The sequence below is a fragment of the Ixodes scapularis genome, unplaced genomic scaffold (genome assembly GCF_016920785.2).
Source record: "Ixodes scapularis isolate PalLabHiFi unplaced genomic scaffold, ASM1692078v2 PGA_scaffold12__126_contigs__length_90152505, whole genome shotgun sequence".
In the NCBI taxonomy this organism is placed as follows: Eukaryota; Metazoa; Arthropoda; class Arachnida; order Ixodida; family Ixodidae; genus Ixodes; species Ixodes scapularis.
In genome coordinates, this window is record NW_024609838.1 from 35520016 (window position 1) to 35537357 (window position 17342).

Below are 17342 nucleotides of genomic sequence, written 5' to 3' on the forward strand. Positions count from 1 at the left end.
TTATATATATAACTTTATTTAATTAAACATTGTTGACGAACATCAGGCGCGAAAAACTCAAAATCTTATTGAAAAAAAAAAAAAAAAAAACACAGCCGTACTGTTTGAGCTTTTTTCTTTTTTTGCCGAACTTACTTAGTGCGGGATAACGGGCACTATAGTGTGTTTGTAATAGCGTACTCCACCAAACCAAAGAAAGAAAGAACTTTCGTTTTTCCTTTCTTTCTGCTGTACAATGCAAGCTTCGGGGACAATGCAAATGGAAATACAAATCCAGCGAAGACAAGGGAAATTGAACAGCAGCTTCGAAGTGTCGGCGACTTACTACAGCACGCTTCTCCCGATGTTTTCTTCAAGCTAGCCTTCGGCGTCGCACCAGAGTCGATGCACGTCTACGGTCACAGCCTGGGTTCCCACATTGGGGGCTACGCCGGCGAGAAACTTCAGGGCAGGCTGGGACGGATCACAGGTACAGAGGGCCGCATGTCAGCTCCTGCAGCCGAGACGGCCTTACGCGCTCTTTGGAACGACCTTACCGTGCAGTACTAAAATATGGGAGATAACGCAAGCTAGTTAATGAATGGTCGTATCTACATAAAACCCGAAAAATTAACATTTTTACTCCTTGTCTCGGGTTTTTATACGTTTGACTATGACCATCAGCCTATCACAAAGTTTCTTATATGTTTGTTGCAACGTAAAACTAAGCCTAGAGTTGTTGTAATGCAGAAGTGCATTAAAACAGACTCAGATTTCGGTACTTTCCGTCGCGAGCGTCGCGTGCAACCCCCCCCCCCCCCCTCCCCCCCCCCCCCCCCCAGTGGGAGTTCCCCTGTAAAAATTATTTTTGACTCTATTGAAAACTAGTTGACTTCTTGTTCACTCCGATTACTTTCTTTGCCTTTGACTTCTTGTTGTCGAATTTGTGTTGAATTTTTTTGTTAAACTCCTGCAGCCTTGTATAAAAAAAGCTGTTAATTTTTTGTTAATTCTGCGTTGATTTTATTTTTTTGCTCACTTGCTGTTGACAGCGTCACCAGAAAGACTCCAGGGCCCGTTTGCTCGAAGCACTAACCGCGGCTAAAGTTAGCCGCAGATCCTAGGAGAGGGATTTTGAAATCACCTGACTGAGGCTCGGTAGGGATGCGGGAAAACATGGCGGTGCCCCAGTGAGTGAGCGCCGGTCGCTTTGGAACTAATATGTCGGTGTAGCTGCAATATCGGGCGCGTTAGTCAGCAACGAATAAGGCAGGAGGCTTTCGCTTTGCCTTACCTCACTTAAACCGCAAAGCATGGGCAATGACATCGCCTCATTTTTTAGGTAGTGTTTCGATTCTGGGCATTCCTAAGCCTAAATTAACGCGATAATTGTCGGCATGGCAACGTCTTTGGAAAGCAGATTGTTGCTAGCACACAAAAGCAGACAGCGTCCCAACAGACCTTTTTTCTAATGGCGAATTCCACTGGTCGTTTTGGAGCGCGCCGGGATCGACTTTTCTGGAGCGAGCCTATTTCACTGGGGGATCGGGATTGAGACCGACATGTTTCACTGGTCGTTTTGGATTAGCTCCCGCTCCAGATCTTGATCTGGATCCGATGGCGAATTCCACTGGGCGTTTTGGAGCGCGCCGGGATCAGTTGACCAGATTCGGAATGGAGCTCACAATCCGAACGGGGTCGCGCCGGCGATGGATCCCCATGTGGAACATGACCACTGCTCCGGGATCGGCATTTGCCTTCATGTCATTCGACTGCCGGGGAATCCCCTTTCCGTGGCCGCCGCGGTCGTTTTGAAGACGTTTTCGCCATCGCGGTGCTAACACGTGTTCAACAACAGTCGGGCAACATGTTGTTGCCGCCCGGCAAGAGTGTTGCCCGATTTGTTGCCCGACAACCCTGTCACACCGTGCTGACGGCGAGGACAACAGGCGGACCACTCCGCCATCTTGATTGTTTACCTTCGTTCGTGTGCGGCGCGGAATCGCTGGAAATGTGACTCTACAAAGCGCTAGTGCGTCCGAAGGGCCGGGAATTACTACGGTACGACATCAACCATTGGCTGTAATTAGAAAACTTGACACGGGGAGTATTTTCCGCTTTTTATTTTATCAAGATGTTCTTCATTCGCTGACAAAGCAGATAGCCCTAACCGAGGAAAGTGACATCGCTGATATATGTTCGGCATTTACGCCACCGTATGAAGTGTTTCTGTCCGGTTCTTTCATGCAATTCCTATTTCTGCTGTAAAATTGCGTTAGCACCGGCAGTACCCCAAACCGTCTTTTGTAACGTGGTGTTGAGCTGAACTGACAGTGCTTCAAAACTGCGACACCGGCACCATCGGCCTTCATAACAATCACCAACTAGCCCAAGTATCCACCATTTGGAATAAATAGTTTTCAACGCTGTCTACTTGTCTACCGCTTGCTATGTGATCGATTCCTTCCCCCAAAACGTCCTGGTTTTTTTTTTTTTTTTTAACAAATCAGGTGTCTGGTAGCGGCTGGTTCCAAGTTCCAAGCATCAACGTCTACGAGATCGCGGCGCTAACACGTGTTCGACGCACGAGCGGCAGGAATGGCTCAGGAGCGTCTAGCAAAGATTGCCGGAATGCCCGTAGCGCGGCGAAACTTTTCTCTTCTTTTCTCCTTCCTGGAAAACAAACCGGCTGTCGAGCCAAGGGGTAAGCAAGCGGCCATTACCATTTCTTTTGAGGCGAGATCAGGCGAGATGCCCGCGAGAAAGGAAGTCACGTGTGTGCGCCGAGGGTTGACCCGGCTGGCTTCCGGTTGAATCCGCCGAAATCGGGGGAGCGACTTTTCTCGGATCCAGATCGAGATCTGGAGCGGGAGCTAATCCAAAACGACGAGTGGAACAAGTTCGTCTCGATCCCGATCGCCCAAATAGGCTCGCTCCGGGAAAATTGATCCTGGCGCGCTCCAAAACGACCCGTGGAATTCGCCACGAGAAAAGTCGCTCCCACGATTTCGGAGCCCTCGGCGCACACACGTGACTTCCTTTCTCGTGGAGCATCTCGCCTGATCTCGCCCATCTCGCCTCAGAAGAAGAAGAGGCACGTCACGGGCTGGGCTCCTAGATTGTCTCGACATCAGAAGAATTCCTAATGGCCGCTTGCTTACCAATTGGCTCGACTGCCGGTTCGTTTTCCAGGAAGGAGAACAGAAGGTATTTCCCGGCGCTACGGGCATTTCGGCAATCGTTGCTAGAAGCGCCTGAGCCATTCCTGCCACTCGTGCGTCGAACACGTGCTAGCTCCGCGTAGCGAAAACGTCTTCGAAACGACCGCGGCGGCCGCGAAAAGGGGGCTCCCGGGCAGTTGAATGACGGGAAGGCATTCGCCGATCCCGGAGCAGTGGTCATGTTCCACTGAGGATCCGTAGGCGGCGCGACCCCGTTCGGATCTTGTGCTCCAATCCGGATCTGGTCAACTGATCCCGGCGCGCTCCAAAACGCCCAGTGGAATTCGCCATAAATCATCCAAGCACCGAGGTGCATGCTACGACTGTAGTTGCACGCGTCGCACGTGCTGGCGTCTGCAGTAGTAACCGTTCTAAAGCAAAAAGTATAAAACAAATTTTGCCTTGCACGCGCATTCGTTAAAGCCTTATTATGATTTTTTACTTCGAATCTTTTATAAGATTCGAAGTAAAAAATCCTTATAAGAGGAAGGCCAGCGCGCGTGGACCGTAGAATTACACTTCCAGCGTTCTCCTCGCGATGCTTGGATAATTTAGAAGTCTGTTGGGACGCTGTCTGCTTTTGTGTGCTATACGCCTCGCAAGTGGGCTCATTTTCGTCTTCTGCGCATGAGAAAGGAAGTAGCGGTGACGTCAGGACGGCGAGCCCTGATTGGCTAATCGCGACTCCCTATCTGAGCGTCGTCTGCTCCTTTGCAACGTCGTCTGCTCCTTTTCAACGTCCTCTGCTAGCAACGTCGTCTGCGTCTGTCTTACCTTTCCTGCGACTTTCGGAGCAAACTCGACTTCGTCTTTAAGAGAGGGCAGACGAAATAACTCGATCGGTATGTTGTTTTTGTCTAACAACTAGCAGACGCGCATCAAGGAGGGAAGTCAAAGGACTCACTGGCGAGGTGTCCCGAGGCGCCGAGGTTTGTTTGCTTAGAACCGAGATTGAGTGTGTAATTAGTGTCCGCAAGTTCCCTCCCAAACACTTTTCCCCTCCTTTCGTGTGCGGCGAGACCCCTCCCTCTTTAACGGCGTCGGCGGGTTGGCGCAGTTAACGTCGTCTGCTTTACGTCTGCTAGTCAAAGCGATGGCTAGCTGCTTTACCTTTCCCGCGTCTGTCGGAGATTCACCGCTTTTCCACCAGTGAGAGTCACTGTTGCCTCGGGAAACAAGGAGATAACAAGAGGAAGAAATTGACCTCTTAATCTAAAATTGAGGTCAGCGATCAAAGTATAATACGGGAAGGGTTCACATGGGTCAAGCGGGCATATTCCATTCAGCACGCCAACCGGTCGTGGGCAGACGGTCGTCGAGTCGCGGAGTGCCTGCTAGGCCTAACTGCCCAGCTCGTTTGGTCGCGTTCGGTGGAATCGTGGCCGTTGGAGCTTTTCCCGGGTGTTTGTGGATCCAGCGTTCTTGTTCGTCGTGGTCTGTTTCAAGTACTTTTTACTTTTTTCTTGCTGCTTGAAGTCGGGACGCGTCAGAAGCCCACGTAGAAAAATAAACGTCCGTGGGTCGTCGCGACCGCGACGTTGTCGGCCATGCTGATTTGATCGTAAGAAGTTCGTAAGACAGCTTCGGAGCTGTCGTAGGATTTCGTCGTAACCTGCGCAAAACTTACGAAAATTTCGTTTCGTGAATGCGAATTTGTTCTTAAGTTTTGTCTTACGCACATTTTTGGCGTAAGATCGTTTCGTGAATCTGGCCTCTGCACTTCCGAAAGTCGCAGGAAAGGCAAGACAGACGCAGACGACGTTGCGAGCAGACGACGTTGCAAAGGAGCAGACGACGCTCAGATAGGGGGGTCGCGATCAGCCAATCAGGGCTCGGCGTTCTGACGTCACCGCTACCCCCTGCGCAAGAAGCAGACGAACGATTTTGAGCCGGAAAAAGAAGACGACGACGACACTGCTGCTGGTAACCCTTTTCGTGTCTCTGAATTTTCCTTACGTAGCCGATAAATTGCGTGTTTATACAGCACATTCGGCGGTTAACAACTAACAGAACGACATAGGATCTTCGTGCGCCAAGGACCTCCTGAGGGGAGGCCAGGACATCAACAAATATGACCTCGGACATCGAGTCATCGAACGCTCTCATGTCCATTGACATGGATGAAGCACAGGCAAGCACATCGACGATCATCAAAGACGGCTATGAGATTCCACCCATACACTGCGCCGCTGACACAATGAGCAGCTCCTCATCGACAATCGTGTCTACTAACGACGAGTTGCACTCCGACGACGGTGACTACGAGGTCGTTCATGGAAAGAAAAGACGAAAGACAAGCCAGAGCTCAGCATCGCATTCTAAAGAGAAGACCAACCTACAAGTCGGATTCACAGTACTGTACATGCCAACTGACACCAGCAAGGTTGCATCGCTCAGCAAATTTAAACTGACTGACTACCTGAACAACGTCGCACCAGACATGGTTAGTGTAGTTCGTATCAACAAAGCTCGTAATATCGTTGCGGTTGACGTTAAAAGGCCTGCACTCAAAGCCGAACTCCTGAAGCTAACCAAGCTATGCGCACTGCCGGTGCGTGCTTTTCTACCTAGCGACCGCACAAATTGCTATGGCGTCCTTCGAGACATCGACCCCGACTGCACAGAGACCGACATAAAAGCGCGACTACAGTCAACCGCCTCCATAACGGAAGTGAAACGCCTTGGCAAGACATCACCCGTTGTGCGAGTGTCGTTCGCAACAAAAGTAACTCTTCAACATGTCAATGTCGGTCTTGTAAGAACGGAAGTAATTCCCTACCGAGCACGCCCCTTACAGTGCTACAGGTGTCACAAATTCGGCCACATCACAGCTGCCTGCGCAGAAGAAACCCAGTTATGTTCTCGGTGTGGACAATGCCACAAAGACAAGTGCGAAGCCAACCCCTGCTGCGTCAACTTTCATGGAAATCACGCCTCCAACGCACCTGAGTGCCCAGTGAGGGCAAGGGAGGCAGAAGTAGCGAGGTACAAGTTAGAGCATAACACCACATTTCGTGAGGCAAAAAGTGCTGTGCATGCAAAAAGACAGACAAACCAAACTACGGATTCAAACAACATACAAGAATCGAGCGCCTCCGCCAACAATACTCTGCCTCTGACGGCTCAAGACCTTCCCCCTCTCGAAGACGTAGAGAGCACGCCTGCAAATCTGGTCACCGATAAATGTACCGCAACAACTACAGTACCAGTTTCTAGGAAACCTTCGTTTTGGGACAAACCACACATCAAAAACATCACTTCACATAAGACCTCCAACGTGCACATGACGGGACCCAACCAAGAAAGTGGAACAAGACTGACTCTGTGTTTAAAGCCATAATCCCACTTATGTTCACTGCTCTTCGCAAGATACTGGCCACAACGTCACAGACATCAACACTTCATCAAGTGATCAAAGCCGTTCTCACATTAGAACCCATTATTGCAATGCTATGCTAGAACGTTTCCAAGAAAGCCTCACTTGTCAGTACAGATATTTTCTTTACTGTAACTCAAAAGCTGAATGGCATCGAACAGATGAGTCAGATCATATTGAAACTGAGTCTGTTGCAATGGAGTGGAAGGAACCCTGTTCATCACAAGCCCTCTGCGAATTTATATGGTATACGCTTCGTAAAACGCTCTCATCAGACAATTTAAGGCACAAACACCTCATACACTAGTATGAATCACAGATCTCAGTGCTGCAGGACAGCAATTTTTCACCATTCGCCTGCCCACACCAACTCATCCACGATGGGAGACATTAATAAGAGGACCACCAAGCATCTTCAACCCCTCTCCTGCTCAGTTTTTCAATGGAACTGTAACGGATTAAAAACGCGACTCCCTGAGCTCCGCAAACACCTATTGGACAACGCCTACAATGCAGTAGCTCTCCAAGAACCAAGAATGTCAGCCGGCGACATGCGCATTGCGGATCATGTAGTGTACGCCAGCAAACCACATGTGGCAAGAGGGTTTCCGCGGGCAGCACTACTAGTGCGTCGAGAGTTGCCACAAAGTGAGGTGGACCTCAATGATTTATGCACTGAGAGCGCGGAGTTCGTGGCGGTGACGGTGGAATGGAGAAGACGTCCACTCACCATCGTCTCGGTATACGTGGCCCCTAACGCACCCTGGGACACCCATGTACTTGCGGACATTCGAGTCCGAGCCAAGGGAGACCTTATAGTAGCCGGAGACTTCAATGCGCCCTCGCAGTCTTGGGGAGACAAGCAAGACTCCCCACGGGGGCGGGAGCTACAGGCAACGGTCGAAGCACTTGACCTGAGGAACATCACAAGTGGGAGCCAGACGTTTATCCGCCCTGGAGTGACGGGAAGCGTGATTGATCTCACCTTCACAACTTGGTCCCTGAGGCTCAGTGCAACCCCTCAGGCGGACAGCTGGGGGAGTGATCACCTTCCAATTGTCATTGGAAGACCGCCGAAAGTCCCCCTTAGGACTTGCCAGATAGGCGACTGGGACCACTACAGGACACTGCTTGGAGAAGCACTAGGGGGGGGATTTCCCTTCAATTCAGAAACACTGTCGCGCGTCCTCAAAGAAGCCACCCGTGAAGTCAGCGTGCCATTAACACGTCCTAACCCTGACCTCGAATGGCTTAAACTCCGAGCGAGAAGACGGCGAGCCCAGCGAAAGTCATGGGTCACCGGAAAACCGGAGGATATCCTGGCCTATAGGCGACTGGATGCCAGATTCAGGAAACACGGAAAGAAACTGGCGCGCCGACAATGGCGTCTCAAGTGTAGTACTCTACACAGGCCATCCGGAGGAAGCCGGGCTTGGAGGATGTCGAGAACACTGGCGGGCCGCCCGATACCCCGAAACCCTGTCCTAGGAATGGCCGTGGCCATGAACCTCAGACCAACGGACATGGTAGAACTCCTCGCGGATACTTTCACTAAAGTTCCGCTGGTACCGAGAGTGGGACCACCCCCCGAGAATTGGGACAAGTTCCGTCATCCCACGGCACCTCTGATGCAACAACCGGACACCGACTTTACTCTGCACGAGCTGCAGTACGTCCTTGATTCCCTTCCCAGACACCGCGCGTCACCAGGACCAGATGGAGTCACCAACCAGGCCCTGAGAAACGTCAACGAGTTGGCACTCCCAGCGATGCTAGCTCTCATCAACAAAGTCTGGAGGACAGCTAAGCTGCCAGACGCCTGGAGGGTAGCAACAATGATACCACTGCTGAAGCCCGGCAAGCCCCAAGACCAGCTAAGCTCATACAGGCCTATCTCCTTGACATCATGCCTCGGGAAAGTGATGGAGCGTATGGTGCTACGCCGTCTTGTTTACCACCTAGAAGGGGCAAGGGCTTTATTGGACTGTTTTTCGGGATTCCGGCACCATCGAAGCACAGTAGATGCAATGGGAGATATCGTCAGCTCACTAGAAGAGGCAAAAGCGCAGGGTTGGTCTGCGGTGGCCGTCTTCCTGGACGTCCGCAAAGCGTTTGATGCCCTCCCCCACAAGGCCGTCATATCAGCTCTACGCCGTATCGGGGTGAACAGACGTCCACTGAAATACATTTGTGCGTTTCTTAGTGAACGCACCATGTGTGTAAAGGCAGGCAACGCGGTGAGCAACCCCCGGAAAATCATCCGAGGTGTTCCCCAAGGGAGCGTTGTTAGCCCGCTACTCTTTGCTCTGGCCATCGCGTCACTCCCAGCGGCGGCAAGGGTTGGAGAAGAGCCGGCGTACCCTATCAGCATGGCCGTCTATGCAGACGTGGCACTCTGGTCCACTGCCCCCAGCTACAGAAGGCAACGTATGGTATGCGCTCTCCAGCGAGCCCTGACAAATGCAGTGTATCGTCTCCACCAACTGGGCTTGGCAATATCAGCCGAAAAAACGATTGCGCTGTATACGCTCCAAAGAGGCCAAGCAAGTTCATGCCCACACTATGCATTGGGAACACTCCAGTGAAACTGGCGAAAACGGCCACATATCTTGGCGTCACGTTGGACTCAAGGCTATCCTGGGGCCCAGCAATGAGGGAAGTTCTTCAAAAGATGCGAACCCATACAAACATCCTCCGGATGCTCGGCGGAACTACTTGGGGAACCTCATCTCACATGATGCTGCAACTGTATAGGGGGCTCATACTGGCCCGCCCATTGTACGCCCTACCTTTCGCCACACTGAGTGCCAACCAGCTCAAAAACCTTGAACAAGCGCAACGCGTGGCACTCAGGATTTGCCTCGGAGTTCCCCGCACAGCCTCGTCTCGACATACGCTCACAGAATCCAGGATTAACTCTGTAGAGAACATCATGCAAGAACGGGCGCTGGGTCATCTGACTCGAATGAGCAACTGCTACTCGACCATCACGCTCCTAATGAGGATCGCCGAGCGCGCTGAATCAAGACTAGAAGCGCACCTCTGCACTCTTGGTGACATAGCTGGCACACCAGGACCACTCGCTCCACTCCCAGAGCTGCACAAAGATCCCCACCCCCTGCGGATCAGCCTACATATCCCTGGACTGCGGTCCAAGAAGAACGTAGCAGTGGTCGTAGCAAGGCAGCTCACGGAAGACCACTTAGTTACCCAGTACGATGGGTCGACCCGAGTGTACACCGACGGATCGGTGGACCCCTCCGGAGGCACAGCAACAGCAGCGGCTTTCTTCGAGGCAGCAGCTGTGGGTACCAGTGAGCGCCTGGATCACCAGGCATCCTCCACCACGGCAGAGCTAGCAGCCGTACGGCTCGCCCTCTGGGGTATTCGGACAGGCTGCACACAGGCTTTACGCTGGGTCATCCTGAGTGACTCAAGATCAGCCCTCGAGCTGCTATCTAGGCTCGAACGGGCAACGCCCCTGGCCCGTTCAATCGCGCAGGATGCGGTCGAGCTTCAGCAAGAAGGCAACAACATTGCCTTCCAATGGCTCCCGAGCCACTGTGGCATTAGAGGCAATGAAGTCGTTGATTTTCTAGCGGTGCGGGCTCACAAGGACCCCGAGTGCCCGCTTTCAACCGTTCCCCGCTTCTCAGACGCAAAGCTCCTTGTGAGAAGAGCCATCGCCCTACAGCACCCGGACCCCGTAGTGGTGGCGGGTGCCTTCCCAGCTCGGGTACCGCGCGGCTTCGACCGCCAAACTGCCGCAGTAATGCACGGATTACGGACCGGAAGCGCCTTCAGCCCGGCGTGGATAAGTCGCTTCAGACTCAGTGTTGACCCCATATGCCAGACCTGCGAGGAAACGGCCGACGCCGAACATCTCCTCCTGCACTGCAGTGATCACGAAGAGGAGCGGACCAACCTCCGTGATGCTTTTTCCCGCCTAGGGCTACCTAGTACCAACTTGGAAGAACTCCTGCGTCCAAGAGCCTCACGAGCTACTACGGACAAGGCACTCTTTCTTCCTTTCTTTCTTTCTTTATTGGTTTTCCATTTCATACAGAATGGAGGAGGCCGAGGAAAAAAGCTACAAACGCAGCTTGTGGGGCCCTCGGCCCCCTTTAAATGATGGCAGCATCGGACTCACAAAACACTCACACACAGTAACAAAACACTTTCTGGTCAATCAGATTCACTCATTCGATACAGCTCCACACATTAGTATACAGTTGCAATTTAACATGATTAGGTCGGGTAAGGAACATAAAACAATTCTAGGAAATAGCTCGTTTTCATCTCAGGCAGTTCTAAGGGCACCGGTACTCAAGCTTCCTGAGGAGCGCGGAACTCCTCGAGATCCTCTATCTTTCAAGAGATCTGGGTTGCTTGCGGCTCCTGGGGCTCTCGGAGATCTTACATCCAGAGGTTTTCGGGAGTTCCAGGAGTCGCGAGTCAACACTCTGAAGAAATCCTTTTCCCCCTTCCCCATCTCTCCTTCTCTATCTCTTTTTCCCTTAATTCCCTTTCCCATCGACAGTGACAAGTGCGCCCAGAGAGTAACTAACAACAACGTCGATTTCCTAATAAACATCGCTTCAACAACAACAAGCAGATGAACTTGCCCTCCGCATTAATACCCGGCCAATTGAGTCAAGTCAATCTGCTTTCCAAAGACGTTGCCATGCCGACAATTATCGCGTTCATTTAGGCTTAGGAATGCCCAGAATCGAAAGACTATCTAAAAAATGCGGCGATTTCATTGCCCATGCTTTGCGGTTTAAGTGAAGTAAAGCCAAGCGAAAGCCTCCTGCTCCATTCGTTGCTGACTAACGCGCCCGATATTGCAACCACAACGACATATTAATTCCAAAGTGAGCGGCGCTCACTCACTGGGGCACCGCCATGTTTCCCCGCATCCCTACCGAGCCAGTCACGTAATTTAAAAAAATCCCTCTCCTAAGTACTGCGGCTCACTTTAGCCGCGGTTAGCGCTTCGAGCAAACGGGCCCAGATGCTCTGTTTACTTCATATTTAAAATATTCAGTGTAACTTTCTGTAGTCATGTTGTCAATAGAAAAGCCGCAAACTTTCTGGTGACCTTTTCTTTTTTCATGTTTTTTTTTTTGGTCATAGTAGTTCTGGCTGTATGGGCAACGAAGCCCGCACGCATTCGAGGTATCACTCCGCGGTTCCACCGGTCGGAGGCACGAGTATGCTACGCTTGCTATTGGCTGACAGTGGTCCTAGTTTCGGAACATGCTCCTCTTTTCGCCGAAGATGACCTCGGTGTGTTGCGATCTTTGATTGCTTTTTTTAATAAGGAACTCGGTCGCGTGTCATCATGATTTAGGGATTTCTAGGATGCTTAGGACCAGCAGAGTGAGTTATCGCCATATTTAGGCGATCTTAAAAAGCTAAGTGCGCGTCGACGCGTGCCAGGAAGTAGATTGACAGATCGAAATGCAGCTGCAAATACTTTTGTGTATACAGACGATTGCAAGCAAGGCGAGAAGCCGCTGCCATGTCTATGCTCGTGCGTAAAAGCCCGTGCAACTTCAGGCTTGCCAAAGCTATCTTCACGCGCACACTGCACGTGTTTGCAGGCATGGTGCCCCCCTCTCCTATGGGTTTTCAGCTGCGCCAGGCTCTATTCGCGGCGACAAGTTTGGCTATCGCCGCCTGGTTGATTTTTTTTTTTCACAACTCAGGGTGAAGATACTTCAACTTCCTCTGCTTAAAATCAAAAGTCAAATTAGTCGCTAGTTGTTTATACAACAGGAGGTTAGTCTGCCAAAACATGGCGACATTGTTACCCACTGTAGATAAGCAATTTAGTCAGTGCAGTACGACTGCTAGTCTGGGGTTTTTAACGAGCACCCCGTAGTAGTGGTACACGACTGCACGACGGTACGATGCTCATCCACAGACCGAAACGGGCAGGAATAGGAATTGAACCCAAAAAATTGGGTTGTGTGTCTGTTTATACAGCCTAGAACTTGTTCTGCCTCACAGGGGCGACGAGTCTCCCAGCTGTAGATGAGAAATTCAGCCAGTGCGGTACAACCGCTAGCCTGGGGTCTTTAACGTGCATCACGCAGTAGTGATACACGACCGCACGCCGGTATACGATGCTCATACAGATCGAAACGGGCAGGGGTGGGGCTCGAACCCAGGAGAATTGAACACAGGATCCCTGGGTCCTGCAGCGCGAGCTTTCGCTTCACGCGCTCCGAGCTGGTGTGCGCTAGCCCACTCGGCCGCCGATCCCAACGTTGACCGATCCTGCTGGTGCATGCACGTGCAATGCCAAGCTTCTACGCACTATGAAAATGAAAACATAACCGCGTGAATAGCACGTGCATGCGCTACAAAAAGTGAGGAAAACAGAAGTGCCCCTGGTAAGCTTCTCTCAGCGAATAGCCGGGGGCACACTGCTTATACATCATACAAAAGCGAGTCTGCAAATACAAGTCGCCGGAATATCCGTGGTTCAAATGCCGCGTGCCAATTTCCTGCTTGAACTCATTGCCATGCGGCATTTGAAGGACGGATATCGCGGGGACTCGCGTTCGAATCTGTATGCAGTCTCTCTTTCGTTATGCATAAGCAGTGTGACCCCGGCTTTAAGGGTACAGCAAAGTGCCACATAGATGGCACACTTGTTCTTGTGGAGATACCGAACGGAACGAATTGCCTCCTTTAAAAGTGAGAAATGAATGTATTTGTAAGACAGATATGGAGCTATAGGCCTTTTTGTATGTCGGAAACAAACAGGCTCAATAGTTTTGACATTTTTGATACCTTGGTGTATCTGATGGGGCTGCCCTGCCCGTTTCGATCTGAATGAGCATCGTACCGGCGTGCGGTCGTGTATCACTACTGCTCGATGCACTTCAAAGGCCCCAGGCTAGCAGTGGTAGTGCGTAGGCCAGATTTAATTACTATTGATTTATTTAAGGAATACTACAGACGGTTTTTCAGCGTCCAATGGGGGGAGGGAGAATTATAGAATTATATTAAGTTTCAAACAGTTGATTCTCATCTACAGTATAAACTCCAGACGGCCATTCATTGGAGCTGATCACCGTCACTCTCCAAATTTCATACACACGACATACACACGACACTTTTCTTTTGTGTTACCGCCAGTTTTTATTGAGGGTTTCTGTAGGAAAATAAAAATTCGTTATTGCGTGTTTATCTCGAGTTCATCCACACTGCTCGCCAGGCCTGGACCCTGCCGAACCATTCTTCCAAGGAATGCCGACCCACGTCCGTCTCGACGAAGGAGACGCCCTCTACGTGGACGCCGTACACACGGATGGCTCTCGTTTCGCGATGTCCTTCGAAGGCAAGTTGATGGCGTGATTTTCCTAAGCACACTTGATCTCAGCAGCAGCCTCAGGTTTGGCGTAATAGGGAGCCACCCTAAATGCTGGTTCACAAAGCCCCGTATTTTTTACGCTACGTTACGTCACAAAAGCTTACGTCTGCTTATGCCACAAGTCACCGGGAGATATCTGCTTCACGTTAAACGTGGCCACCAGTTCAAAGAGATAGCACGCGACATTCGAGAAACGAATGTTTTGGGGACTTACGGATAACGTAAGAAAACGAAAGCAAACGGTAATGACCTATATTTTACGCCAAAAAAAAAAAAAAAAGTTTAGCAATTCGTTATTGTGTTCCGCGTACCGCACTACCGGAACCTTTGAAGCCACCGGTCACGGTATCATCCGGGCTCGAGCTTAAAAGCATGCTTCAAACGCTCCGATAGTGCGCTACGCGGAGCACGGTAACGGTTTGCTAAAAGTCACTATTATTGTAACTACTCTTTTGCTTATGGTGCCGGCTCCGCTCCCAGGTTATACAATATGTGACGTCACCCCACTTGAAAGTGCGGGAAAAGCTTAATGCTGGTTTTGGCATCACTTTCGTCTGCCGTTTTCTGAATATCTGTGTAAATTTAAAAATATTAAATAGCGTGCCGAATAGACTAAACCGTAGTGAAAACGCCATTTCTATGAGAAATTTCTTGTGTCCAATAAACACATATGAATCATACACGATATATAAGAACATATGATAACCACATAAGAACTATAAGATATACAGTATAAGAACATATATAAGAACCATATAAGAAACTTATAAGAAACTTCTCACAGGTGTCCTATATGGTTCTTATATGTTCTTATATCTTATGTTCTTATATGGGTCTTATATGTTCTTATATATATTTTATGATCCATATGCGTTTATTGGACACAGAAATTTCTCATACAAATGAGGTTTTTCAATAGGGAAGCCTGGGTGTTCCGAAAAAATGTTTAGATTGAGCAGCTATTAAAAAAAAGCGCATTTAACGATTGGGCACTCCAAAATACTCAATTGGTCATCAACACGCTGTTCAGACAACAAGCCTGCATTTTCCCTGACCAAGTGTGGGCACTGCGTATGAGCAACAACCAAATTCAGGTGAAGTCAAGCGCCTGCTCGCGCATGCGCCGAGCAGAGCCATTTGTACTGGGGGGGGTTTGGCCTTCTTAACGAGATTTTGACAGCCTGGCAACCACAGCAGCGAAGTCTGACGACCGGGGGAATGAATACTTCCCTCCGCCGTTTTGTGGTTCTGACTCGTAGGAACACTACGCGATATCTCAGGAATAAACAAGACAAAGAAGTAACGCCATTTTGTGTTATTGCGAAATCCGCTCGTTCTGGCGGGCCACAAGCTCCGCCCATTGTCCGAACTCTCTCAGAATAAACGGCTCTGGCGCCGACGCGACAGCAGCGCCACGCTACGGCGTGACGTCACAGACGCCTTGCTCATGACTGGCAACAAACGTTAGAGCCAACAACGATTGGCGAACGATTGGGTCCTACCAAACGACGTTCTGAGTAAACTTGTATGCGCAAACCCAGAGGACGAACACGAATGAGTGGAGAAGGACACGCGCTCGTCATTGTGTTCGATCTCTGTGTTTGCGCTTACAAGTTTGACCAGATAGCCCAACAAACAAGTCCTGCTAAACTAACGACGTTTGCCGAACGAGGGTTCTATACCCAACGACGTTCGGAGAACTAGCGTCATTACGAAACCGAGGATGACTACCGCGTGGGTCAGATGAATGTAACCCGCTCTAAATAAATAGCAAAACTTAGCTTGGCATGCTACGGCACTGTAATTTCCCTTCAGAGAGATCAGCTGCGTGGCGGATTCGATTTTCGTGAAAATATCGATGAAATCACTTGCTCCAATCCGTTCAAAACATGAAAACAATTTTTTTTTATTTGTTCAAAACAGGGTTCAACCTTTAGCGATACTAAATTTAAAAATGTTTTTGTATTTTGTGTGGAAATTTGATTGGCCATATACGAGCAAGTAAGCACCAATGTCTTGACTGCTTGTAGCAGAGCTAGTTGGTGATTCATGCTTCTGGAGATGCCAGCTGAGCATAGGAAGGTATACACGAAGAGAAAGAGAGAAGGTGTGTTTTTCCCTTTCTCTCTCTTTCTTTCTCTTCGTGCAGCTTCCTACGTTCAGCTGGCATCGTCAGAAGAATAAGAAAAAAGTCAGATCGATTTTCTTCTCTACCTTTTCTGTTTTCGTTTCATCGATCGTCCTAATAGCCCAAAAGTATTTTATATATTTTCAATTCTTTATTTTTTACTTTGACTTGACAAAAGTTTGTAGGGGGTATTCGCTGGACACCACATTTGAGCACGATGTTTTGAGCGCATGCTCGGGACGAGCTCACATTATTAGGCTGTTAAACCGGCCATCTTGATGGTGTCAAATGCACGTTGAAAAAGAACTGTGGTATAGCTCACTATCGGCACGTGCACAGCACTGGCGCGCAGAGTTATGGCCGCCAGTGATTACTCCCTGCTAAATTGCACATAATTTTCTTTAGATTTATAACTTCTGGTTATAAATTTGAGCCGGCTCGCTAGAAGAGCGTCTCAGCTGAGACTAGGTGAAAGAAAGCACTGCAAAGGCTAGGGTGCGCTAGAGCCTTGAGGCGCAGTTTGAGACCCGCTCAGCTCGTGCGCTGCCTTTGGCAATGCTTTCTTTTACCATGCATTCTCAGCTGAGACGCACTTTTTGGCAAGCCGGCCCTGTTTCCTTCGATATTTTCACGAAACGTCCTTTCAACGGCAGACCTTTTCGTTGCAATGTTGCTATTGTGAATATAATTTCATTCTAGTCGAACTACAATCGTGCAGCTTACATTCAAGATTGCATGTTTTTACATAGGTTGAAGGTTCGAATCAATGGGGAGACCAAGTCGTCTGCTTTTTCCGCAGGAGTTGCGATGACGTCAGAACGACGCCGAGCACTGATTGGCTTTTATTGAAAAGACAGTGGGTATAGAACTCAATGCTAGATGCCTTGAGTATACTACCAACTATTTTTTTTTTTGTGTTTCAATCAACCAATAGGAGCACGACGTTTTCACATCATCGCAACCCGTTTGCAAGAAGCAGACAAACTTGCGCTCCGCATAAACAGTTACAATCTTCGGGCTTCCATACACCTCTACGTCCCAGTAATTAAATATCCTAGACATGTTATGGTGACATTCATTGTATAATATACCATGTCTCGCAAATTCCGCATATTTCTGCAAAAAAACTTTCTTAAAAAACTTTAAGCATATGCCCGCGTCTGTACTAACGCACTTTAGCGAACAAATGTGCATGCTTTACCCATACGCTCTAAAAAATCTACTGCGCCTATATTTTCCCCTCCAAGCACA

General features: G+C 49.6%; 1 protein-coding gene across 1 annotated transcript in view; it reads left to right on the forward strand.

Annotated features, from left to right (window-relative positions):
* Positions 1-17342, forward strand: part of LOC8053982 (pancreatic lipase-related protein 2-like) — a 48385-nt gene that overhangs the window by 16563 nt on the left and 14480 nt on the right. The window contains exons 3-4 of the mRNA XM_040207730.2: positions 358-469; positions 13808-13930. Coding sequence (XP_040063664.2) covers positions 358-469; positions 13808-13930 — 235 coding nt within the window. The remainder of the gene's footprint in view (positions 1-357; positions 470-13807; positions 13931-17342) is intronic.